General features: G+C 37.6%; 2 protein-coding genes across 2 annotated transcripts in view; one reads left to right on the top strand and one right to left on the bottom strand.

The window, feature by feature from the left end:
• Positions 1–2,988: 2,988 nt before the first annotated feature.
• On the bottom strand, positions 2,989–7,464 carry LOC110467038 (60S ribosomal protein L36-like). Its single transcript, XM_021523904.1, has 4 exons — positions 7,385–7,464; positions 6,570–6,670; positions 3,450–3,584; positions 2,989–3,118 (listed from the first exon to the last, which is right to left on the bottom strand). Exons 2-4 carry the CDS (start codon positions 6,666–6,668, stop codon positions 3,029–3,031), a joined length of 324 nt encoding a protein of 107 aa, XP_021379579.1. The 5' UTR covers positions 6,669–6,670; positions 7,385–7,464; the 3' UTR covers positions 2,989–3,028.
• A 211-nt stretch (positions 7,465–7,675) lies between these two features.
• LOC110467040 (Bloom syndrome protein homolog) overlaps positions 7,676–27,424 on the top strand; it is a 56,585-nt gene continuing 36,836 nt past the window's right edge. The window contains exons 1-13 of the mRNA XM_021523905.1: positions 7,676–11,258; positions 11,974–12,289; positions 13,535–13,714; positions 15,543–15,628; positions 18,169–18,476; positions 21,228–21,271; positions 21,875–21,949; positions 22,095–22,206; positions 23,328–23,407; positions 24,520–24,668; positions 25,047–25,768; positions 26,250–26,312; positions 27,047–27,241. Of these exons, the coding sequence (XP_021379580.1) occupies positions 11,215–11,258; positions 11,974–12,289; positions 13,535–13,714; positions 15,543–15,628; positions 18,169–18,476; positions 21,228–21,271; positions 21,875–21,949; positions 22,095–22,206; positions 23,328–23,407; positions 24,520–24,668; positions 25,047–25,768; positions 26,250–26,312; positions 27,047–27,241 (2,374 nt within the window). The 5' untranslated portion in view covers positions 7,676–11,214. The remainder of the gene's footprint in view (positions 11,259–11,973; positions 12,290–13,534; positions 13,715–15,542; positions 15,629–18,168; positions 18,477–21,227; positions 21,272–21,874; positions 21,950–22,094; positions 22,207–23,327; positions 23,408–24,519; positions 24,669–25,046; positions 25,769–26,249; positions 26,313–27,046; positions 27,242–27,424) is intronic.

Genomic DNA, 27,424 nt, shown 5'->3' with positions numbered 1-27,424 from the left:
GACGCCATATCCTTTATACAGGCATTCAAAATATGTACATTTTATAGCAACCGCATTAAGTTTGGGGGTTAATTATTGGAATCAATCCTTCCGAAACTAGAGCTGATTTCAACAAAACTTCAAATGCATGACTAGAGCATCATGTTTGCTGTTGCAAAATTAATATATTTGCCCTTTTCCGACTTCGTCAATTCAACTGGCACTAAATTATCCGATCAATTACAAGGAGGCTCTACGGGAGGGATGAAGTTGTGTGGCCAATCGTTTGGCGTTTCAAAATGGCTGTGATGGTCTCTGGGTAAAGAAGTTTTTATTGGTCGATACTCTGCGAGACATGTAACCTACTTCTTGACATGTGTTTACGTCTTTAGCCGTGTTGGCAGACTTTGTGAGGGTGAGCATCATTTTTGCCCAAAGAGCGACATGTGCCGCCTCACATTTGATAAAACTTATATTAGTCATCAGTATAATTCTAGTTCCATTGGGACAACATTGTCGATACTTTTGGGGCATATCCTTTGTGAAAAACGGACTCAACAGCTGTCTCGGCCTTTATTTGGACAACATCATTGTGTCATGAATTGACTGGCGAAGTACCCTGCAACCAGTTACCTCCGTTGGTAAGAGTTCCGAGGTACCACAAGTTTGAATCCCAATAGGACTGCTGAACTTTCCGTTTTCTGTTACATTTTAAGTGGAATAGGGGCTTGAGTGTCATTGGGGTCAAAGACTTTGCTGATGGTGGGAGGAATGTCAGAATAGGTCTTTCATCACCTCACTTAGTTAAAAGCATCCGTCTGGAGTTTGAATACCGGTCTGGCTATGGCATTTTCCTTTTCCTGCTACACATTTTAGGCTTTTAAGTTACAAAGAGATTGTTTGTTAAACATTTTTGTAAGCTTTTAGAATTTTTGTATCGGGACAAAAAATCATTGATAATATCTTCAACAGACCTCTATGAAATTTTGAACCCAATGTTATCACTGATAAATTGCAATTTTTAGCCCACCATCAAATCGCCATGCGTACGTGATCCGTCCGCCCGTCGTCCATCCTTAAACAATTCTTGTTACCACTATTTCTCAGGAAGTGCCATAGGGATCTTTCTCAAATTTTATATGTAGGTTCCCCTTGGCCCCTTGTTGTGCAGGGCAACTTTTGAGACTGATAGGATATAGAATATGGCCGACAGGCCACCATCTTGGATTTTGATAGTGAAGGTTTGTTATAACAATTTCTTAGGAAGCACTCGAGGGATCTTTCCCAAATTTGTAACGTAGGCTTCCCTAGGTCTGTAGTTGAGCATGTTTAATTTTGAGAATGATCAGATAAACAAAATGGCTCTCATCTTGGATTGTGACATTAAAGGTTGGTTATCACGATTTCTCAGGAAGAACTGGAGGGATCTTTCCCAAGTTTGTTATGTACGCTTCCCTAGGTCTGTAGTTGTGCATGTTTAATTTTGAGAATGATCAGATAAACAAAATGGCTCTCATCTTGGATTGACATTAAAGGTCGTTATCACGATTTCTCAGAAAGTACTCGAGGGATCTTTCCCAAATTTGTTATGTAGGCTCCTCTAGGTCTGTAGTTGTGCATGTATAATTTTGGCCAACAGGCAGACATCTTGGATTTTGACATTGAAGGTTTGTTATCGTTATTTCTCAGGAAGTACGGGAGGGATCTTTCTCAAATTTGATATGCAGGTGTTCCTTGGTCCTTCGTTGAGCAGGTTAACTTTTGCGACTGATCAGATAAACAAAATGACCGACAGGCAGCCATCTTGGATTTTGAAAGTGAATGTTTGTTATTGCCGTTTCTCAATAAGTAGTCGAGAGATCTTTCTCAAATCTTTTATGTAGGTTCCCCTAGGTCCTTAGTTGTGCATATTTACTGTTGAGACTGATCAGATAAACAAAATGGCTGACCGACAGTCATCTTCGACTTTTGACATTTAAGGTTTGTTGGTATTATTTCTCAGGAATAACTTTTTTTCAAATTTGATATGTAGGCATCCCTTGATCCCTCGTTGTTCATGTTATATTTTTAAACGGATCATAAAAACAAAATGGCTTAAGAAAGGACTAAACAGATCTTTCTCATATTGCAATGATTGATTCTATTTCTTTCACATTAAATACTGTACTGGTAAATGTGTGAAATGACAAACTCACTTTGAAGGTAGTCTTTCATACACATCAGTATTAAGTTTAGATCAAAAGTTACCTCAACGTGCATTTACTGTTTACATGACTCAATCAAACAGATTAGAGAAAAGAAGAGAAAAGATCGAAACTGACAAAGAACTAATGAAGATGGTACAATGGTGGGCGCTAAGATCGCTCTGGGATCTCTGGTTTTTATCATTTTGACATGATACAGAGGCAGGAATGTTTAGCATCAGCTTACAGTTCTGGCTTTCATGAAGTGCTAAACTTTTAAAGTTATCAAAAGTGCCCATACAATTTGATTGCATAAGCTTCAGTAACAGATGTCCAGCTTTTTCTGGTGTGTGCTATCCAGGCAACTTTTTGTGGACAACTCCATCAGGATCAAAGCCGTATAATAATCAGTTTTGTGTTTGGTTCATGGCAATCAAAATCTATTACCAGTAATAGTACTTTGAACATTGTAATTTAGTATATGTATTTAGTGTCTCTTTGTTGTATGCCATTAAGTTAGACCATGAAACTCCTGAGAGTATAAAACCCTTTAGACCTCTTGTTAGGTTATATAAGGCATAATCAGAAAGAAGAGTTTCATCATTACTTAGACTAAGCAGAAGACAGAATACAACAGGCCAGTAAAAAATGGCTTCGTCCTTATCAATTAGTTGCCTTAAAAAATCTAAACAAGTTTGTGTATGATCTGGTCTTGCAGTAATGATTATCTACGGGTCAGAAATATGTGGACAATGTAGTTTCATGACTGTTCATCAAAGTTTCTTAACTTCTCTCTTTAATGTCCGACAAATCACAAAACACCAAATTTGTGAGGATTTTTTTGAATTTAATATATACAAGCAAGTTTACTGCTTCTGTTGCTGTGCCTTTCTGATCTTCTGTAAGATATTTTGCATTTCTTCCCTCTTCCTTTTACCTCTAACATGGGCACCAAGCTGAAAGGAGATGAAAGGGAAAGTTTTTTTTCACAAAATCAATATGAAATAGAGAATACGGAATTGTGGCAGAATGGGTAAATAATATAGCACATAATTGAAATGCAATCAATTATCTACCAAAATTTGCTTCAGGATCATCTTCACACAGTTCTCATATATTCAACATATAATCTTCAGAAAACAGAATAAAGTACTGGCAATGTTTCTGTCAACCAATCCCCAATAAACATTGTATCGGGTAAAAATTCAATGTTAGAGGAGCCCAACATTCCTTAAAATTCTGCTTTACATGAACTTGATAATGAACCAATACAGAGACAGCCCTTACCCTTCGCTTGGCAAACTTGAGGGCTCTCTTATCCTTGGAGATCCTCAGTAACTCCTGCATCCTCCTCTCATATGGAGCGAAACCAGTCACCTCACGGATAAGGTCACGAACACGACGCACATGGGCAGTCTGTGCCTGAAAGAGAAGATATGGTTTTACTTACAAGCATACAGTTACTACAGTGTTAAGTTAGCCCTTTTAAAAGTTTTGTTTTGAACATACAAAGATAATATTAATGATATTTAGCAATACAACAAAACTGCTAAAAGCATATTATTTTGATATTTGCCAAATGGCTCACCCTAGTTTTTAGATATATTGATGAATTCAAACCAGTGTTCATTCAAATATTTATGAAATCAACAAACTGAACTTAAAATCATTATATGAATGTGCAACAAATACCACACAAGGTTTAAATATACAAAGGTCAGATGCTTAGTAGCCATGTTTCAAATCCATTGAGAATATACTAAAGTATCTTATTCCACATCAATTTCAATATCTAGATATATCACAACCATAGATGCATGTATTTTTCAAATGCAATAAACAACTTAGTGTTTTGCTATTTTCTTTTCCAACCTCTGACCTGGAACATGGGTGATTTTCATTTGATGTCTGTTGCTGGGGGCTTTTTTAAGTAAAATAGCCCAATGTAAGGAATGGGCAAACCCTAAGCTCTCTAAACTTATTCATGTTAATAGCAGCATAATGCTGAAGCCTTCAAGTTTCAAGTACATGCATTTATTGTGAATCAAAATCATCCTTCCAATAGCCTCTCAAACATCGTTTTAATTGAGTTTAAACCTATTGATATCATACTTTCTGCGGTTTGAAATTCTACATGCGGCACTCTCTCGGTGCGTCTAATTGACCCTGTTCCTTTTTATTCAATTCCTAATGTGAACAGAAATATCTGTTTAGAGGTATATATTATGATATTTATAATTCTTACTTGCAATGTATTGTGTAAATTCAAGAATGTGTTATGTGTGAACTCAGACTCACAACTGACACTATGTTGTCTTTATTTCTCGCTGAAAGGCAAGGATGTTGCGCTATTTCTGTCATAGCTATTTTTATCACCGGCTTTCCCAAAAGATGACACTGACCACACTGGACGTTGGCTTCAGGTCATGTCATTATAAACTACGTAAACCTCCGTTAGAAGATATATATTTTCAGCATCGGCTTGATTATCTGGTTGTCATTTGACTATTTTAAATAGCCCCTTCAAGGAGAGAAAGAGTGCTGATTGATGATCTGATGAATCTCGGTTGGTAAATTAAGGAATTCTGTACTGGGCGTGAAAGTTAAGTTTATTTTTTTATCAAACCAGTTGTGTTTTCCTGTCCATGTGTACTAATAACAAGAGTACCGCGGGGCGGAACAATATACGCCCTTCGAATGCCGCCATATAGTGTTATATATTTTCCTACATAGAAATAAGATCTGCATCATTCTAAGAGTGGTTAGCTGACATGATATAAAAAATGTAGGAGAAAATATCAGGACAAAAAATCAAATACTTAAATGAACAAAGGGCAAAAACTTTGCAAAAATCGTCAAATTGAAATTCTTTTAAGGGAGACACAACTTCATATCATGAATATAATGTACACCAGGTTTCAAAGAGATCCGTTGAAAAATGTAGGAGTAGATTTCCAGACAAAAATCAAATACTGAAATAAACAAAGGGCAGTTACTTTTGCAAAAATTGTTGAATCAAAATTCTTTTCAAGAAAACACAACATATCATGATTATAACGTATACCAAGTTTCAAAGAGATAGGTCTAAAAATGTAGGAGATTGCCGGACAAACAAAAGTTTACCCCAGACGGACGCACAACCCCATACCATAATACCTCAGTCAAATTTGACGGGCGTATAAAAAGCAGTGGGTTTTTTTTTGCTCGCTTTTACAGCGGAATACAGATTGTTTCCCCGAGCTAGGTGCCTTATTTTCCCAAATAGACCAAAATGAAATGAGGAATAAATTGTTTGATAAAAAAAAAGCCCAGTAACCCTTTCACAATAGAATTTACACAAACTTTGACGAAGAACAATTTGTGACCTTCAGTCAGGTCTTATGAAAAGTTTTTTTTATGAAGTGTATGCACAAAAAGGTGTAAAATATGTACGATTTGTCCACAAAATCGATGTTGATTTCGGCTATGCTGTAAGCACATACGCTTACAGCGTAGCCAAAATTGACATCAATTTTGTGGACAGCTCGTACACATTTACACCTTTGTGTGCATACACTTCACTGGTCATTTGTCAGATGAAGGTGACAGTGTACATATCGTACTTGTCATCGAAACGTTGCATAGAAAATGTTATTTGTTGTGTAAAAAAAGCTTTTCATAATCCAACCTGAAGAAAATGTTTAGAAACTTCAGTCCAGTACTTTTTGGGTATGTTTTTTGAGATTCATCCAGTTTATATCTCTCTTTTAAAATACTGTCTATTTACCTTTTAGAAATTTTTAATGGTACATCTGACAAGTCCCTTCCACTAGAAAATGTCTGCTTTATTTCCCCAAAATCAATGCAAAAATCACACTATTTTCCAAGGTTCATGCTATTTGTGTGCAATATTTTTCCAAAGACAACAGTATGGTAGAGGTGCCCCTGTAGAAAGAAGGTAGAAAAACCACTGCTAATCAAATGTCCTTTTTATATAAAATCATCTAAAGTGTCACTTTCATGGGAAAGTTTGGATAACCATTATTTAAAGTAAAATCATATCCAATAGGGCAATTTTCACTACATGCATGCTGCAATACTGACCGGGAACTGAAAGTATTGCAAATTACTTTTTTTTTTTTTTATTAAACTTCACTTGTGGCCAAATTAATAATGTAAAATACAACATTTGGTATAGCGCCCTATCTAGCTAACATAAGCCACTCTAAAGCGCTTTACAGTACATATATATATACAATTTTTGAGGAATTCGCAGGATTATATAGTGCCACCTCACTTGAATGCTACATCACAGATACCGCGACATCCATCCCAGACCATTTTATACTCCACCTGGGTTGTTGGAGTTGTGTGGGCAGGAGAAAATCACTTTCTCTATTTCACTTCGAATGTGATAGCATTACTTACTCCCTTCCTGCGGGTTGGCCTTGTTTTTCGTCCAGTCTCGATTTTGGTCACTTTGTGACCCTTCTGGAGGCCTATACACATCTCGTGACGAATCGCCATTTCTGAAAAAAGAAAATGTTTTTAGTCTGGCATTTCTGATGTTGTCACCTTGTTTACTTACAGTTATAGACTGTTTAAATATCCGTCATATTCTTTTCATTAAAATAGGGCACAATCCGCCGGGATTCTATAATAAACGCGACAAATTCTGTTCATCATTTAAAGTCTACATCTAATTTTATTTACGACTTTTTGAATATTAAATGGATTGATAAATTTTCATGCAGTCCTGGGTCCTGTACCCATAGGATTTCTCAAAATACTGAATTCAACATGGAGGGACTCATATCTTTCAACCAAACGGTGGAAAGACCCTTACAAACTAATTCAGTAAATTTTAGATCACTGATATGGCATCAAAATATACCAGTTCGTACACTGGACAGAGTTGTATGGGCACTTAAAATGATATAGAAATACCTTCGTATTCTTTAATATTTGTGAAGCTTTAGTTTAAACCCCTTTTTATTAAATTTTATACGATGAGAGACTCGAGGACAGTCCCCACTAATGTCAAGAGTACTGTACGGTAAACATTCATTTACACATGAGAGTGTATATAAAAAAAGTAGAATTCACGACCATCTGCGCTTTTTTACCCCATCAAAACTTCAATCCTATCAATGCGTATTTCATGAACATGATTTCCTAAATCGGACAGATAGACACATTTGTAAATGCGCGATTACACCCGATTTAATGTCAATAATATTCACCGTGTTCTTAATGATAAAATGGCAACCGGAAAAGGAACTCTCTACACTGTCAAAAGGAAAACTACACTTCCGGTTTAAAGGGCGCCGGAATATCGATTAGTTGATCACGTTAAACTCGTTTAATATAAGAAAAAAAAATGCAGTTTTTGATTCACAATTTGATTTCTGCAAGTCGACAGTAGATAAGCATTTTCAACTGTTGACTGATCTGTCGAAACATTTGGATTCAAGCTCATGTTTCTTTTTTTTATTGACAATTATAAGGTTTCAACACAGGTAAACATCGTCTGCTGTAGTACTAATATTAATACCCGGCCTCCTCTTTAAAACATCTCTCGTCTTCAGATAGCCACGTTATTGCAGCTAGCTATACTGAAGAACAGCAGGTACAAGATCTAGCTTCATTTGTCAATCAAATGAATACAGAAGCAGGGTTGTTATCATTGAAATAATATGCTATTGTATACATACGATAGATGTTGCCTCTAAACGGTAATGTTCAGTATATTGAACGTTTTAGAGTATCCTGTTGAAGTTGACATAGCTATTCGACATCATCATGTTGAAGGTATGAAGATATCACTAAGCGCTCTTGCCAGTCTGTATCTGTATGGAATACACTGCTAGATCCCAATTAAGGGAATATTGCAGCGGGTGAGAGAGCGCAGATGTAATTAATCGCACGATTCGAGGGCTGATTTAAATGCCTTGATAGTTTCACAATTGAGTCACTTAGGTGGTTCCAGTCTATTGTTGTTCTAACAAGGAACGAGTTCCTGTACTGTTCAGACCTTGATGGAACGATGAAACCTCTGTTGTTTAAACGGGCTGAACGGTCGACAATGTTGGTGGTATCAAAGTCGGTATATGATTTGGTACGGATGTTCCTGCCTTGTTTGCGGGCTGTCGGGTATCTCCGAGGTGGCATGGCTGGCTCCAACCCCTCAACGACTTTGTAGTTGTAAGTCAGCCTGATGTTGCAGCGCCTCTCCTGGAGTGGTGGTAACTTCAGCTCCTTGAGCATCGATGTAACGCATCCCGGGTCTCTGGTTTTGTACACCGTACGTCTCCCGAGATGAATCTGGCGGCTCAGTGTTGCACTCTCTCAATTTTGTTTATGTCTCGTGGTGTAATATCGGTCCCACACGACTGTACCGTACTCTAGAATGGGGTGTATGAGTGATACATATGCACTGTGTCTTCTAAGTGGTGGGCAGCTCCGTAAGTTCCTATGTAGGAAGCCTAAGGTCGAATTGGCTTTTTGGTGGTGTTATCTATTTGAATGCCCCACTTTAGATCCTCTGAGATGGTAATACCAAGGTAAGGGTTAAATGGGACCTGCTGGAGGATGGTGTTGTCCAGGCTTTAGAAGTGTTTACTCTTACCCCGGATGCTGAGGATGTAGCATTTCTTTGCAATGAATTTCAAGATTTTGCCCACTTTTCCAAGTTTTGAAGGCCTTGTTGTAAAGTAAAATGGTCTTGTTGACATCTGATTGTGCGGTACAGCAAACAGTCATCTGCGAAGAGCCTCGTTTGGGAGTTTACACTGGCTGGTAGGTCATTGATGTAACAGAAACAGTATCGGGCCGAGGACGGTCCCCTAGGGGACACCGGAGTCCACGGTAACTTGATGTGTAGTCTGGCCCTCTAATACAACCTGCATAAGCAGTAAGAAACTGTGAGCCATGTGTGTATTTGACTGTTTACGTATGATGACAGTTTGTGTAGGAGTTGTTTGTGAGGCACAGTATTGAATGCCTTCGAGAATTCTAGTATTGCACAGTTGATCTGGTTGTTACTGTCGTGTGCTTGTAGTAGGTCCTCCATGGTGACTAATAGTTGGGTTCGCAGGAATACCCGGACCTGAAGCCGTGGTTTGAGGTGGTAAGTATGTTGTTATCCTCTAGATGTTTCATGAGTTGACCGCAGATGATATGTTCTAGTATCTTGCACGATACGCAGGTCAGTGAGATTTGACGGTAGTTTTCTGCAAGGTTTTTTTCTCCCTTTATAAATACACTGGAAATATTGGCTTTTAGCCAGTCTGATGGTAGTGATCCAGTGTCTAGCGATAACTGAAATACAGCACTAAGGCCGGGTGAGAGTTCCTCACCGCAGCCGAAAAGGATCATATTTGGAATCAGGACCATAGGATTTTGCAGTGTTAAGGTTGTGCAGGAGTTTCGTGACCCCGTAGACTTGGATGACAATGTTTGTTAGTGGATGTCAGATGGCTGCCCTATGTAGTTCCGGTACTCGGTTGGGTCCTCCTTTGTGAAGACAGACTGGAATTTACTTAATGATATGTTTGCCTTTTGTAGACTGTCGCTGGTTAGTGTACCTCGATCTTTCAGGGGTGAGACGTCGATGTTGTCCTGTTTTCGAGATTTGATGTAACGCCAGAAAGATTTGCTGTCATTGTTTTGAGTCCTTCTTTGCTGGTTTATAGAGTCTTTGTTTGCGTCTGAGTATTTTCTTGATTTTCCTATTTACCCACGGCAGTGATGGTCGTAGACTAGAAAGTCTGGTCGGTATGTTTTTATCCATGCTGTGTAGGATTCCTGTTTTAAATGTTTCCCATGTTTCTTCAATTGTACCTCCACTGTTTGCTTTGTAGATGGTGTTGGACGATGTTTTCTTACAGTCCTGTTTAAGTTGGTCCCAGTTTGGTTGTGAATATTTGTAGATTTTGAGTTGTTGTTGGTTGTATACCGGTTTAATGTCGATGTTGGTGACTATGGCATCGTGGTCTGACAAGTCACTAATACTTAAGTACTAATTGAGGACTTTTAAAACTAGTGTAGGGTTGGATGTGAATACCAAGTCAAACATATTTTGCTCTCTTGTTGGTGTTTCGTGAATCTGGATAAGGTTGTCGGATGTTACATCTATTAAGGCTTGTTGGATCGCCTTATCAGAGGCGTGGTTAACGTTGCTCACGTGTTGGCTTGACCAGTCTATGTTAGGACAGTTAAAGTTCCCAGGAAGCACTGTACTTCTCGGGTTTGGAATGTTGGAAAGCTTGTGTAACGAGTTGTTAAGTTCCTTGATGTCTTTCATGTTCCGATGAGGCATGTATAAGTTCCCGACATAGATGTCTTTGTTCCTCGGTAGTTTTACCTTGACCCATTCAATTTCGCAGTCGGTCACTAGGCACTGTTCCTCTGATGACACAATGTTGTCCTTAACTGGTGTAAAGACTCCTCCTCCAAATGAGCTGCAGTTGTTCCTTTACGCTACGAATGCTGGGTCTGTTCAAAGGTGTTTCAAACGCCTGTGGTCTGTTAACATTTATTTCCTACTGATACACTACTGAGCTTCTAATTTGAAGGGTAATTAAGACCATTTAACATCATAATCAGCAAATTAAAGCTATCATCTGGTCTGTTATAAATGTACACTGTCTCGTGTAGAATACCAGAATATGTGTGTAGCATGATAATGAAAATGACAGAGACTTTGAATTGAGGTGATGATGATGACAATGTATTGAGAAATATCAGTTAACCAGATGGTGAACACTTTCAACTCAAACAATTTGATTTTATACATTTCCTACTTAGGATCTGGAAAATGTTGATGATTGTACTCATGTATCATGCGTTCTTAGATATGGAAGACATTATTGATGTCTTTCTTCGTGGGTGAAATAGGAAACACCCCATCATGCCATGTACCCACCCCATCATGCCATGTACCCACCCCATCATGCCATGTACCTTTTACCTTTTATGTATTTCAAAAATATTTGTGTAGCATTTGTGTCAATTTTATCATTCCAGGCAGTTTGACACCAGTTTACCCCTATGGACAAACTTGAAACAAGTGATGTCTGAAGCCTCCAATGATGATCGCAGTGTTGTCACTAAAAAGTAGGTACAGGAAAGTGTAGTTATAAATTATATATATACGTGTGGCAGATTTTAATTATACATACGATTTTGGTCACCTTAAGCTACTAGCTTTGCATTGTATATAGGTAGATTTCCTTTAGCTCAGTGGTAGAGTATCCAACTTAAGGAAGTCTGGAATTTCAAGTTCTATCTAAGGTGTAAGTACTTTACTGTCTTTTCTGTTACAAATGGTGTCCGTGGCCCTCCCTGTGGTGATGGGGAGTAATAACCTGGCCGTTGGTTGTTGTGGTGTTTGAGGGGAAACACATTTAAAAAGAGGGGATAGTGTGGCAGATTTAATTTTACATAGGATACATGGTAGTGGAGGGCTGATGATTAATTATAATCAAAATCGATCGATTTGCCCTTTCCGATTCTGATCATCGATTAATAATTTCAAAATCAATATAATCGGTTCATCATTGAAATAAAAGATTTTAAATATCTTCCATGTAAAGTATGCTTTGAAAGTCATATATTCTTATGATTTATACTATATGATTGATAAAAATGCATTAAAGTCGCGTGATACCCATTCATTATAAAATAAAAATAAAAAAATCTAATGTATAGCGAACAACTATTTTGGTATTCAGTCCCATTAAATTATCTTCACGCTTCAGGATGTAATCGTAAACATGTTTGTATTAGGACTATGATTATCAAATTTACATGCTGATTTATTTATTTTCAGTGGATTCAAATTTAAGAGAACCAGCCTGAACAAAGGGACTAAACATGTGTTCAGTAACAAGTTTAGTCTGGAGAGCAGTACTAAGATACAAACACAATCCTCAGACTTTAAATTCTCAGCCCCAGTGACAAATGCCAGACCTTCGAAAGCGGACCTCTCCCAAACAAAGAAAAATGTCAATTCATCGAGTTCACCCATTCCTCCACTACCAACGATCTGTGTGGACGATTACGAGGACAATGAAGAGTGGCTTACTACACGACCAATCCCAAAATCTGCCCAAACTACATCTAAATTTGTTCCCAAAACATCAAAGGTTTGTTTGATACATACAGATGTTCTGTAATGCACTGTTATATAGATATGATTTTGAAGAGATACACAATGCATTGCTTTAATTGATACTAACTTAATTATTAACACAACTAATTGAAATCAAATGTCCACTGTTTTCTCAACATGCTTTTATACCTTTAGAAACAGCATACTAATAATATATCTGATATAAAAACTACATGGAGATTACAGTTTGACAACGGCATGAATGTATAGGAGAAATTAATACTGATGAAATATTGGTAGGGTGAAAACTGGGTTTATATCTCTGCATGTCAACATTTATGAATTTTCTGTTGCCAGTTTGTTTTGATAGGGATTATAGCCATTTTCATGAAAATGGGGCAAGTTCTAACAAGTGAATTTACCCGTAATACTTATCTGCTGGAGCTGGAATATATATATTATCTGTACTGATTTATAGATTTTTAGGCCTGACTTACTTCAGTTGGTCGGACTCTTTTGCTATCTTAGATTTGCTCGTAGTCATCTGCCAAATCCTGCCCAATGATTGGTCAAATTTGACAATTTTCACCACTATGCCCCCGATATTTTTTTCCAGAATTTGCATAAAAAATGGTATAGTATATCTAAACGTCTCTTGTACCAATTGTGTTTAAATAAGATAGGCTTGCTTTTTTCCCCAGAGTTCACGAAACCCTACAATGACATGCAAATGTGTATATGCATGGTGTTGGCTATATGTCTATCGCCAAACTCCAATTACGGCTGTCAAACTTGCAGCTGATCATTAAAAGTTTATTTTTTGAATGAGAATTGACTCGACACATGTGGCATTGTGTGATAACCTGTTTTCTGCGATCATGTGGCCCTTGGTACAGTACAGATATATACCTAGCCTACCTAGATCTACTCGGTCGTTTTGATACCATGACGTATGATCAGTTCTTCGCAAAAGTCATTTGATATTTTATAAGATTTTTGGCAATAGGAATGACGTCTCAACGTTGTACTTTGCTTCTGGTGTCCTTTGTGTTGCTAATTTTAGATAAAACCCTTCAGCATTTGTTGTCTTCAAAAGTACCAAACCAGCCTAGTCTACTGAACCTTCTGGGTTCACCAAAACCTGTAGGATTCGGTCATGTCATCGCTTCTGTAAATAACCGATCGCGAGTGAACCTAACAGTAACAGACCATCCTTGTGTTTCATTAGTGTTAAAGGCATACCTACAGCGTAAACATTGTTGTTGTTGTACTCCGATAGTCCTCAACAGCAGCCCTCTCTCCAGCAAAGGATAATGTCACTTCGTCGAGTACACCCATTCCTCCGCTACCAATACCTATCTGTGTGGACGATTACGAGGACGATGAAGAGTGGCTTACTACACCACCATTTCCAAAATCTGCCCAAACTACATCTAAATTTGTTCCCAATGCATCAAAGGTTTGTTTAGTAAATATAGATGTTCTGTAAGATGTACATTTTGAATATGTAGAGTATGTGAAGTTAGGGTTGTTTGCGGTATTGGGAGAACCAGGCGAAGTCTTTAAATTCAGTTGTGCATCTTTATTCAGTGCATTGTTAAAACGGTATATGGAAAAAGTCCCTAAAATATAAATAATAAAAAAAATATTACAAATAAATCCTATTCAAGCATTGATCGCAAATTCAAACCATGTACACAACATCAACGTGAAGTTGTGTCAATCACAAAATTACCATGCTGGCATATTTAACACTAGTAAGTATGAAAAATACTATTCAAATTACACTTACAATTTACGTTACAATTAAACAGACTGCCTTTCGTCTATCATGAAAGTAAAATGGCCATGGCGACATCTTATGAACAAAGAAGTTATCGTGATGAAATTAACGAAGGAAAAATGTACTAGAAACTTCAATTAAATAAATTATGCATAAATCTGCAAAGATGATCCAGCCTTTTTGAACAAAATATTCCTGAAGAGATGAAGAATTGATCTGACGCCTTCAAGTTATAGAGCTAGAGTGAAGTAGAGAGAGACAGAGAGAATAAAGCGGGGAAAAGAAAGAGAATGCCTTGTGCATGTCTTAGGTCAGTGTCCAGTCGTCAATAGTCAGTTACAGACAATACAGTCCCAAATATACATAATCCGGGCCTACTGTGGATAATGCTGCATTACACGTATTTTGAAAACGAAAGTACAAAACGCAAGTTTGAAAACCGGTCATGGTACGGATTTTCCGGAATCTGCACACAATATGAAGATAAGTAAACAATTTTTTTTATTGATGCAAACTAACACTTATACAAATAAAATACATCCCATTTAAATATGACGAATATTTAGCAGGCCTGTGTCACAAATATATACCCAATGTATTGCTTTACTCGATACTAACTTACTAACACATATAATAGAAATCAAAGTAGGTATAGTGCTCTCCACAGAAAATTTTGAAAAATATAAGTCACAATATTTTGCTTTATATGTAGAAACAGCATAGTAGAGCATACTGGTTATATAAATTATTAGGTACCTGCATAGAGAATATGATTTTACTATGTAAATTAATACTGGTAAAGTATTATGGTACAGTAAAAACTGGGTTTATCTAGATCTCTCCATGTCAACATTTATAATTTCTCTGCTAACGTTGCCAGTTTTGTTTTGATAGGGATAGCCATTTTCATAACAATGGGGCAAATTCTAACAGGTAAATTTACCTGTAATACTTATCTGCTGGAACTCAAGAATATATGTATTATCACAGACTTAGATAGCATCTAATCTAATTATGTGGTATTATCTATATTGATATAGAGATATTTTTTTAAATTTCTGTTTCATGTTATTTTCAACATTTTGTTATAAAAGATATTCCTGTTAGCATGTGGTATTATTTAAACTCTTTGACCTTACTACAATTTTTTATAAATGTTTCGTCTTTGAAGTTATGTTTCTTCGGAGTTAAGTATTATTGAAGGTAAATGTCTAAATATGGATGTAGATTTTAGATTTATCAAAGTTAGACTCCTGTAGTCAGAAACATGACCATAATGTTTAATTAGGTTTCTCATTGGCAATAATTGTTATTTATATATACATTGTATTTATCTTTAAACATTGGCTGGAACCTCTATTTTTTTCACAAAATATTTTCAAAAATATATTTCCTATACCACATAATGTTAAATCTGTGAAATTCCTTTTCCAGCATTTATAGGGACAGAACATCAATAAAAGCATCAACTTTATTTGATAACTGTGTATTTGTTTTACTTCAGGTGTGGAAACAACAAATGTCAATTACTGACTTTACTGGTAAAGATATCAAGCCTTCGAAACCTGTCGCCACAGTAGCACCACACAGGTAGGTGACTTAAATTTACTTTACCATGGTTTTTTCCAGGGACTTTTTGGGGCCAATAATGGGCCCCATTCCCAATTGAAACTACAGACGAACCTTGTTATCATGAAGTCAATGGGGTCGTGGAAAAGCTTCGAGTTATCTGAGTATTCAAGTTATGCTGGTTCATAAATTTGGTATGAAATTTTGCTGTTTGGACTTAATATTAATAGCCAATGCTTATAATCAATCGATGAATGATATACGTAATCAATATAACAAATACAGGTATTTGATTTTAGAATAAACACACTTACAAAAATAGAGCAAGTTATTTCCAAAAAACATACTTTATTTCACGCCATCAAAATGGTGGACCATATTGTGAATTCGTTATTAAGTATGGATGGGCCTAGTGATTAAATGTTGTTTTTGGCTAGTCTAGATCTTGGCAAAGTCTTTCCAGATCTACATTTGTATTTGCAAGTCCGTCAAGTGTTACATTTAAAAATCGAACTATCCCGCTGTCTTAACCAAGACAATCCTCGTACTATGCAGAAATGAAAGTGTGCAAGTATAAAACAAATCACTGTAATGGAGTGTACGTATATAGTTGATTCTGTAAATGAAAACACACACAAACAGATTGTATCGTACATGTAACACATTGATTCATAAAAGCCAAGTGTGACACCTGACACCTCCTCAACTCGATGTAATCAATAGCAATTATCGTATTGTTCTTAAATCTCTCGATCGACTTTCAAAGCCATACTGGCTCCTGTATAAAACATGAACCCGTGAAGCTGTCCTAGGTTGTGATTTTAACTGTGGAACTCTTTTATGCATGACCACGCTTTGTGACGCTTTCCGGTTTGCACTGTCGTCTGTTTGGGTGAACAAATCATTAAACATACTTGCAATAAATACAGAATACCGTTGATCAACATTGATGAAGTTTGTTTTTTATTATGAACAACATGGTTTTGACAGTCCGCACACTTTACAGTCTGAAGCTTTATCGTAAATCACAGATTTTGCCGGGACCGGAGATAAACAGGGTCTTTGAGTTAAAAGAGTTTGAGATAACGAGGTTCAACTGTACAAGTATTTCATATTGATGCCTAATTCCAAGAATTTGCAGTTTACACCTGAAAGTTTCCTTCCCAATTGGTGTATTTTCTTTCCATAATGAGACAAAAAGGCCCCATCCCACCAAATTAATGGAAAAAAGTATTGCTTTGTATTTACCTGATGGATATGAGGATCCAAGGTCAGCTTGATTTTGACCAAACAGAAACGTACTGTAACGTCGCTAATTAGTCATTTATATTATGTCAAGTTGACGTCTATTTGAGCCCGTCTGGTCTCAGATTTTGGTATGCTTGGTTGTTTCTCTAGGTTTTTATAAACAACACCAATTCAAGAGTACAATTCAACTTAGAACTTTTATTAGTTAAACAAAATATTTATATTTATATTTGGTACATACGTGTATATATATATATACTTTCTCTCATAAAAGATACCAAATATGCCCTAATGCACCTCATCACAACAACAGGGTCGAAAGAGCCTATTGGAGGTTAATGGCGAATTTGGGAGAATGATAGTTATATTACTTTTCTAACACTTGAGTTCATTCGTGAGTACCAATGACTACTTATAACTAAAGATAAATATCAGAGTATATTTATATGTATATATATCACAACTAAAGTATTTTTTACCTATCACATATTTCTATTGGAGAATGTTGGAGGTGATTGGAGATGGGAATTATTTCACTATTATTATTATAAGTACAGTATGGGGGATGTTCTTAACAATAAACGCCCAAGTGTCTTATTAGTTACCTCGTCACTGCAATCCATTGTTGGCAAAATTTGGTAAGTATAATAATATTGGTAGCAGTATCCAAGAAAAGACCCTTTACAAGGATGAATGGACAGCCTTATTTCGTGTAAAGTATTCCTGGTACAAGGGAACACGTCAGTATACGAGTAAAAGGTTTGGCCACCCCAGGCCATGCATCCTCGATTCTTCAGGTGTTTAATGCTTACTTTTGCTCTATGCACCCCTGGAATATGTCATAGCAGAATTGAAGGCATGTGGCTAGCTATTTGATTGGTCTCAGGTAAAAATCTGACCAATCGCTAGGCTGATATCTGTCCTTTGAGGATTTCAGAGGAGTGGCACCAAACTTAAAAGATACCTGGTAGTCAAATTTACCGTTGGCGACCACATGATTCTTTTGATATACATTGTACATCAAAGGGTCAAACTAGTATTTTCGTCTCATCCACAAGATGTTGCACACCGAGCCTCTATTTTGCTATGACATATATATATATATATTCCAGGGGTGCAGAGAGCAAAAACGAGCGTAACCCCTGGAGTGTCGAGGATGCTCCAGGCAGACTGGCACTGTCTAATAGACATGTATAACATTTTTCTTCTATAACTAAATGTTTGCCTGTACCAAGTCAATGTCTATTGTAGTCTTTTGATATGCATGTACTGTATATGACCTTACATCACAATATTGTTCTGTGACGTTTTAGTTTGCCTGGACAGACAAGCAAGTCTAAAACTGACCAGTCCTTCCTCAAAAGTAGCATGAGTAAGGGACCAGGGCGACTGTTGTACACAGGGAAAGAAGATGATGCTGATGATGACCTATTTGGTCCTTCATTTTCTGAACCAAAAACATCCGAGGCATCACACGACTATTTAGATGCTTCACAATCTAGGACATTTGCTGAGCCAGCGTTCAGTACCAAAACAAAACAAAATAAACCTGTCGGGACCAGCACAAGTATAAACATTCTACCAACTGGTGACAATGATGATTCCCGTGACTTCACAACAGGTAACTTTAAATTTTGAAACCGTATATTACTTTGGCTTCATCCATATGCATTTTTTTGCATATATATATATATATGGTTTGCTTAGGAGGCTACCTCGTCAGTACACGTTTGTTTTTGTAGTATTGTATATAGTTAGCTTATAGTGTTGAGTGAGTAGCCCCTGATACGCCAAAGTATAAGTTTGTATTTTCTTTTTATCTTGCTATCTGCCTCATTTAAATATCTCGAATGTAATAAACAGGTAAACTGTTGTTTCATCGTTTTTGTTGTGTATAAATATATATATGGGGAGGGGAAGTTGGGATTGACACTAGGGCTACATTTGTATTCTGGTTGAAACATACGTGTGGCGCAGAAATATTCCACGATAAAAGAAACGCTCTTGGACCGTTCTATAAGCAGAGCTAAAAATGCACAGTTTCGTAGAATAAAAAACAATGTATCAAGAATATTATAAATTTCTTTTAGAAAGAAATAGCGCCAACTGGCATTAGTCATCATTTTAGTTTCGGTCAGGTACGTCTGGATCCGTCAATCTACATGTGCCAAATTTTCCTGAGGTCAGCCTCAGTTCAGATCTGTGTCTGTCATTTTCTTTACAGATTCAACCGTTTCAACTGGATATGCGAATGTACCCTTATGCTTGACACTCTATGGGTGATGGTGTTTAACATGTTAACATTTTATAGTGAGCTAAAGGGGAAAAAATCATTACAGTTGTAAAAGGATACAAACATCCTCCCTGACCCTCTGTTATACCTACCTGTGCTGTTGGTAAAGGATACAAACATCCTCCCTGACCCTCTGTTACCCCTACCTGTGATGTTGGTAAAGGATACAAACACCCTCCCTGACCCTCTGTTACACCTACCTGTGCTGTTGGTAAAGGATAAAAACATCCCCCCTGACCCTCTGTTACACCTACCTGTACTGTTGATAAAGGATACAAACATCCTCCCTGACCCTCTGTTACACCTACCTGTACTGTTGGTAAAGGATACAAACATCCTCCCGGACCCTCTGTTACACCTATCTGTGCTGTTGGTAAAGGATACAAACACCCTCCCTGACCCTCTGTTACACCTACCTGTACCTGTACTGTTGGTAAAGGATACAAACATCCTCCCTGACCCTCTGTTGCACCTACCTGTGCTGTTGGTAAAGGATACAAGCATCCTCCCTGACCCTCTGTTACACCTACCTGTGCTGTTGGTAAAGGATACAAACATCCTCCCTGACCCTCTGTTGCACCTACCTGTGCTGTTGGTAAAGGATACAAGCACCCTCCCTGACCCTCTGTTACACCTACCTGTACCTGTACTGTTGGTAAAGATACAAACATCCTCCCGGACCCTCTGTTACACTTACCTGTACTGTTGGTAAAGGATACAAACATCCTTCCTGACCCTCTGTTACACCTACCTGTGCTGTTGGTAAAGGATACAAACATCCCCCCTGACCCTCTGTTACACCTACCTGTACCTATACTTTTGGGAAAGGATACAAACATCCCCCCTGACCCTCTGTTACACCTACCTGTACCTATACTTTTGGGAAAGGATACAAACATCCCCCCTGACCCTCTGTTACACCTACCTGTACCTATACTTTTGGGAAAGGATACAAACATCCCCCCTGACCCTCTGTTACACCTACCTGTACCTATACTTTTGGGAAAGGATACAAACATCCCCCCTGACCCTCTGTTACACTTACCTGTACTGTTGGTAAAGGATACAAACATCCTTCCTGACCCTCTGTTCCACCTACCTGTGCTGTTGGTAAAGGATACAAACATCCTCCCTGACCCTCTGTTGAATTTAACTGAATTTAACTGGAAGCATCCCTGGGTGGTAGGGATTCAAAATTGTACAAATGACGGGGCTGACCCTCCAGGGGGCTGAGGGGCGGGGCCAAAAGGGGTCAATTTGGAACTGTGCACTGAATATCAATCACATTTGGTTGAAAGCATTCATGGGAGGTGCGGTTTCAAGCTTGTACAAATGGTGGGGCCAAAAAGGGTTATTTGGCTATATTTCTTGAGCGACTTCTTTTCTGGAACTAACATTATATATAAGAGATGGTTATCAAGGTGCATGGCGGAGATTCAAAATGGTACAAATACTACTTGTATATAATGTTGAACTTAAACATGTATATACTGTACCTATATACACACTTATATATAATTTGTATATGGTACATGGATGAATGAGAGCCCTCTTGCATGAGGACACTAAATGGTTAATTAAAGAAGCTGCATGACCCTGGGTCTCCCCAACCCCGGGAGCCTTCTACTATTTGATGGGGGAATAAAATTGACATTTGGGGGGAAAAAAATGTAATGACTCGGAAGTATGTTGTATAGCATTCCTTAGTCTTTACGGAAAAATTCAAATGCTTGACTGTACAATAACCTTAAGAATGGCGTTATTACTCATTTTGAATTTTCACAGGTGTGTGTTTCATTCAGTGATTATTTTTGCCTAGTTTTACTGCCAAATATAGGATGCTTCCCAAAGCAAAAAAAAGGTGCTTCATATTTCAATAATGAGGAATATCTTCCCAATCTCTATAAAAATATTGCTATGTATGTTTGAATTAATTCAGGAACTGGCTGTTGTAAAATTTATCGCGAAAAAACAGTCATTACTATAAAGCACCTCATGCAGCTCTATCGTGTATGTATCTCAAATATCAAAGTAAAATGTCTTTATAGATATTTTCTAAGGTCATGTTTCTTGTTTCAGTGTCTCCAATTTTAAAACCAAAGGCCATTTTGTCTCTCAAGCGTGTAAGTAGAATTTAACCCCATTGTATTTGTTGTTGTACATGCATACATCCACAGTTCCTGGTAGAACATCTGGGAGTTTTTCTACCATAAATTTGTTTGAATCTATATGGATAGTATTTGTCATGAAATTTGAGTAAAGCTTTTTATGTGAAAAGCCGCTCTAGGTCATATATGTTTTATATCTTATCATGTTTACTACAATAAGTCATTTGGGTAAATGCAATTTTTGACACAAAGACGCAATAGGTGTTGGATTAATTATTGCAGGAAACTGAAATAGCGTTGTTAGCGTTTCTATCGAACTGCAATACAAATGGGTGAACTTATTACCTGGTACAGGCTTACTGCCCCATAACTACATTTTATAAACGCTGATTGCTACATAAAGCAGTGTTTTTGTCAGATATTTCCACATTTTACATTGACCATGTCCTTCAACAGATGATGAATCAGTTCGTTTGTTGAAAATCACTTGTGGATGGTTCAAGCATAAACATCTACTTAAAAATCTTTACAGTTTGTTTCTAACTGATATACAAATTTGGCACAAAGTAAGTAGTGTTTCTTCTTACAATAGTTTACATGGATGTTTGGTTGTTTCAGAGCAAGCATTTCAGGGGTAAAGATGGTCTAAACGACAGTGCTGAATCAAGGAAAAGCAAGACATTTCAGGAACAGGTACAATTTGTCATTTCCAAAAGGGTCAATGCTTTCATTATCCCTTAAAACATTTTGAGTTCATGTATACATAATTTGTTTTACTTTGTTCTCTGATATAAAATGTCTTTTGCTAAAATAAAACTTGCCTGTATTTTTTGTTCAGGAGCCAGATCTGACAGATTTGAATGGTGATGGCAGCATGATGCAACAACTAAAGCGACGACGAACTGAGACATTTCCATCTGTTCCGACGACATCAGATAGACCTATTACAGGTAAGGACTCCCCCTTCCACTCCTGTTTGTAGAATACCAGGTATAAAGGAGTTCCCCTCCCCCTTCTCCCGTTTGTAGGATTCCAGGTATTGAGAAGTCCCCTGGGTGGTCGGTGGCGCAGTAGATAAGGCACTCGCAGTTCACCAAGGTGACTGGAGTTTGATTCCCTGATCGACTTGATGAAAAGGTATAGGGTCACCAGCCTGACCAGGTGTGTTTTCTCTGGGTACTCCTGTTTCCTCCCACACTAAGACCCCACACACGCTAACATCCGGGCCAACAAGAGTGATTAATATAAATTGAAATAACTTGTTTTATAATTGTTGCAAAATAAATAAAGTTAAAAAGTAAATGAGTCCCCTCCCCCCGGGGACCCTTGTTTATAGGATATCATGTGAGATGTCAACAACCTTACTAACCATTCCTTAGGATATAAGGCGCAGAGCCCCAAATTCCCATTCTTGTTCGTAGGATATTAAACGAGATGTTGTAAGATACCAGGTAAAGAACCCCACTCTCCCACCCTGTGTTGTCGGGTTAAGGAATTACTGATATATTGAGATGTCCTCACCACCCCGCTCTTGTTCGTAGACTATAAAAGGAGGGCCCCCAAACTACCAACCCATCATCAGCTGGAATCAATATGCAAAATATATTTTAAGATTAAGGGTACCAATATGTATTACCATATTGCCACTATTGTGAACATTTTGTTTACGCCTTTTTCAAAAGATTTTTTTTTTAAAAATCACACAGTGTGATGCGTAGTGAATTATAGTTGTTTGATATTTGAGTGTTTGAAAATAGAAACACAAAAAGTAAGAACAAAAACAGCAGGGGTCGAACTCAAGACCTTTACATTTACAAAGCCAATGCTTTATCAATGTTGCTACCTAGGAATTGTAATGGCATATCATCAGAATGAATGTCATAGTTATGGCCTGCAAAACCAATGAAAAATTGACAGGGGCAAGGGAGAATACTCCAAATATAATTTTAAAAACTTTGAGTGGAACTCTTCTTAGCGATTACAACTGATGCAGTACTAGTGGTACTCTTTACCTTAAATGATATTGCTTTATGGTGTCTTCACATGATCATGACTGAAGTTTGGTTTACAGATAGCCCTATGCCAGGTGATAAAGAAAATGAGAAGATCGACCCTTTGCTACACCCATTACTGAAGAAGCCAGCAGGACAGGTAAGAACTGTGTGACTAATAGGAAAGTGCTCAGCATCATAATGAATGTTTAATGATATTTTCAGCACCATCAGTTTTCCTCCCTGGTTCATCATCTGAGGCCTGGTGGCCAAGTGGTTAAGTCGTCTAACATTCTGCCACCACCACTAGCCCTCCACCACTGAGTCGCGGGTTCGAGACCTACGTGGGGCAGTCTCCAGGTACTGGCCGTAGGTCGGTGTTTTTTCTCCGGGAACTCCAGCTTTCCTCGACCACCAAAACCTGGCACGTCCTAAAATGACCATAGCTGTTAATAGGATGTAAAACACAAACAAACCAAACCAAACCATCTTTCAGTCAGTCTGTCTGTGAACAATTTTTGTTACTGCTATTTCTAAAATCTATGTAAGAATATAATGGAATAGCATGATCTCCTTTGTCCATTATTTGTGCATGCTCCAATGTTTAAGATAGATCGGGAAATCTTGCAAAGAACAAGTCCCTCATAGAAGATGCTGTTACTTGTTTTACATGATCTCCTTGGTACATGTACATGTGTTTGTTCAAGAAGAGGACAGAGGAATGAAAAGTACCTACATTTCAGCAATATATATTATGATCTTTCAATGACGGGTGTATAAAGATTCCTGCTATGTGGGATTTCATGTTCTCAAATGTTGGACTACCAGGAGTTTAGGAGGTGATCAGGTCCCAAGGTTATGAAACTGTCTCAAGTCTGAAGTTGTCTTTAAGTTTTGACTTAACCAATCACAAATGACATCATGAAAAGTGACATCATATATATGTGATACGCCTGGAGATAATTGATAACAAGGAGATACACAGATTGAGGGCTATCAATTGCAAAGCTGAAACCACAGGTGCTGGACACGCTAATATGTTGTGCATTAATATATACCATATACACACCATATTAGTATTTCCAGCACCTGTGGCTGAAAGTGTATGAAGATCATATTAAAACAACCATATTTGGATTTGCATTTCACTCAAGATCCTGGATATCACCTACATTTATCAAGTATTTGCATAAAATTCTGAAAAAGAGTTTGAAAACAAATTGAAATAAGTGAATGATTCAGGTCTTAGGGGCCTCTTCTTGTGTTTTGTAGCTGAGTGGTGAAGATGTTGTGGAGCTCAGGACCGTGTTACTGCGTATCATGGATGAGACTTGTGACATCATTTCTAAGATCAGCACGGATGATCTCATGGTCATTGCCTGGCAGAACTATGAGCGGCTGCAGAAACTTCTCAAATTCAGGTAACAGCCAGAGCCATCTCGGGTCACTATAAAAGTATAAAGGGTAGACTACTCTGATACATCATATAGTGTTGGCAAGAGGAAAATGTGACACAGTGAACATATTTGTCAAAATAAAATAAAATATTTTCCAGACAATGTAACACTGAAAATGTGTGCCCATTGTTTTCTTTTGACATTTTTGCCTTTGTGCAGAAAGAAGTGTTATGCACAAAAGGTCAAAATGAAGGAAAAATATCTTAATAATGTATAAAGTAAAAATATTAAATTGGATAGTGAAATCAGCACACTGCACAGACATTTTCAAATTATAAGATAGATATGAAGGGCCAAAATTCCAACAGTTCATATTCAAATACAAATGTATTATCATTGCAGGAAAAGCATAAAATTAAAGGCCGATTGCTTCTCCTCTCCACTGGAGAATACATCTGTCCAACAGAAGTTTGCAGACGGGGGCCTTCCCCAGTCGAACATTTCCTCACGGCCACTTCCATACAGAAACCTATCACCTGCTAGTACCTCTACACCCCTCCGACTTCAAGGGCTGGATTCTGCAATGCCAAGAGGTGAAGCCAGTGGGCTCATGGACAAGAGTGTTAAAAGGATGTCAAGCAGTTCAGTTAATGCTTTTGGCTCACCTATACCTTGTGGCGAAAGCTTCTTCGAGGATGATGCCAAACTAACACAGTCCCACGCTAAATTTATGGCTAGCTTTAGTAACAAGTCTGTGGGTTCTCCTGTTTCGTTCAGTAGGAATTCCCCAGTCACAGGGGTGACCTCTCCTCCTGTGCTGAGCCTGAGTAGGAGTCTAGCTGTTGGGAACAGCTCCAGTCATGCAGACACTAACTTCACAAGAGGCTCTGATGTAGTCACATCTAACTTTGACTTCAATTACAAGATCGCACAGCATGAGGGACCTAGCTCCGAAAAGAGGCCAGGTCACATTGAAACCTCCGTCACAGCACAGGGCTCTCTCCATGATGACATGGGCAATGACATGTTTATTGACATCGATGACTATGAATTTGATGAGGAAGAAAATGAAGAATCTGATATGCCATCTATTAACCATACTCCTAGACGGACACAACAGACAGGTAGTTTGTACGAGTTATGAAGTACAAATGTTACATGAAATCACTGACAGTTTGTGAGATTTTTTTTTTTTTTTTTTTCTAAAATCATTATTGAGGAGAGCCATTCAAAAGTATGTTGTATGCTTGAATGCACTTCACAGTTCTTTATTCAGGCATATTTTGACGAAGATCAGATGCTGATATTGTCATGTCAGGCATTGTCCTTAACTCGAACAATGTTTGCCTCTTAAACACCATACTATCTCATTCATATTCCAATATGGCAGATTTGATTAAAGGTTTGGGTATTATTTAGATATTTCAATAGTAGAGCAGATGAGGTTCATTATAAAGTTTAAAGATATTTTCAGTATTCAAAATGTTATACAGAAAATACGAATTATTCTTAAAGGATATCTGATCATGTTGACCATAGTTTTCAAGACATTAAGTCATCATCATTTGTACTCATTATTTGGATCACTACCTTCATCATTCACAGATACAGGTGCTAGTAATGCAGCTCGGAGTGGAAACAGAAGTTTTCAATCTTCCGATTACCCAGGTAAAACATATTATAGTTTTTTATCATTGCACACTTTTGATAGAAGTTGCTCCAGATGGTTTTTAACACTTAGTGAACTGCAGCTTAATTCATGTATACTTAGAGAAGAACTTTAGGTGGTATAAGGTCTTTTGTGTCTCTGTAGAAGGAGGAAGTAATTAAATGCACTAATTATATATATAGTGACAGTGGACTTGGTCAGTTGCTGGTGTCCAGATATAGCTCAAATTGATTACAAATGTGAAAATATTTCACAGCATCTTGAAACTCTTCATCCATATAAACGTTCTTTTGAGATTAAACAGTTAAAATACTTAAAAGTGATACTAAGATTCTTCAGTTTATTTCATATCAGGACAATTTGTACACATTGATGCACAGGGGGCATGGCACAGGGATATGTGCATTGATGGAAATTATGTATGAAAAAAGAAAATGTTTCTTTCTTTAAAATCAAATAGTTACAGTTGGAAATTAAACTGCAAAAAATTTAACCCTCATACCTGTACTTCATAACATCATATCTGTACACCTTATGATGATGAAGTAGATAACAATTCTGCCAAAGAGTTGAAAGATTAAAACTGACAGTGTTAGAGTGTTTATTATCTGTCCATCTACCTATAAACAACAAACCTCATAGATTGATGTACTATAGTAAAAGTCACAGGGGATGACTTTCAAACGAGGAGGTTCTGATTTTATATAAACAATCACTCTCTGCATTCTGACAGCATCCGAGCCGAGCAGTTGTCAAAAGCAGCCTGAAGATGCCAACAAGCGATTCGATGGATACGAGTTTTCACATAGCAAGGAGATGATGAAAGCATTTACCTCGGTGTTTGGTCTGCGTAGCTTCCGGCACCATCAGCTTCAGGCAATTAATGCTTCTCTTTTGGGGAATGACTGCTTCATCCTCATGCCTACAGGTATTTACTGAACACAGGGCTACTTAATGTTCAGTGTTCTTTTATTTCTGTAAGCCGTCCAGCCCATAAGTTATTTATACAGTAAATAATTGTGTACAGTTATATATAATATGTATAATAAAACTTTGATGTACTGCCACCATTTGTTGAGAGAGATCTTGGCATCATGAAGGGGTTTGGCAA

The sequence above is a fragment of the Mizuhopecten yessoensis genome, unplaced genomic scaffold, assembly GCF_002113885.1.
Source record: "Mizuhopecten yessoensis strain PY_sf001 unplaced genomic scaffold, ASM211388v2 scaffold11155, whole genome shotgun sequence".
Lineage (NCBI taxonomy): Eukaryota > Metazoa > Mollusca > Bivalvia > Pectinida > Pectinidae > Mizuhopecten > Mizuhopecten yessoensis.
This window is presented reverse-complemented; position numbering and strand designations above follow the sequence as displayed.

What these genes read in the sequence shown, in the direction of transcription:
- LOC110467038 (XM_021523904.1), bottom strand. Translation starts at nt 6,668, where the DNA reads ATGGCGATTCGTCACGAGATGTGTATAGGCCTCCAGAAGGGTCACAAA. An exon ending in GGCCAACCCGCAGGAAGGGA is followed by an intron (nt 3,585 to 6,569) that starts GTAAGTAATGCT and finishes CTTCTCTTTCAG; the next exon opens with GCACAGACTGCCCATGTGCG. An exon ending in TCAAGTTTGCCAAGCGAAGG is followed by an intron (nt 3,119 to 3,449) that starts GTAAGGGCTGTC and finishes ATCTCCTTTCAG; the next exon opens with CTTGGTGCCCATGTTAGAGG.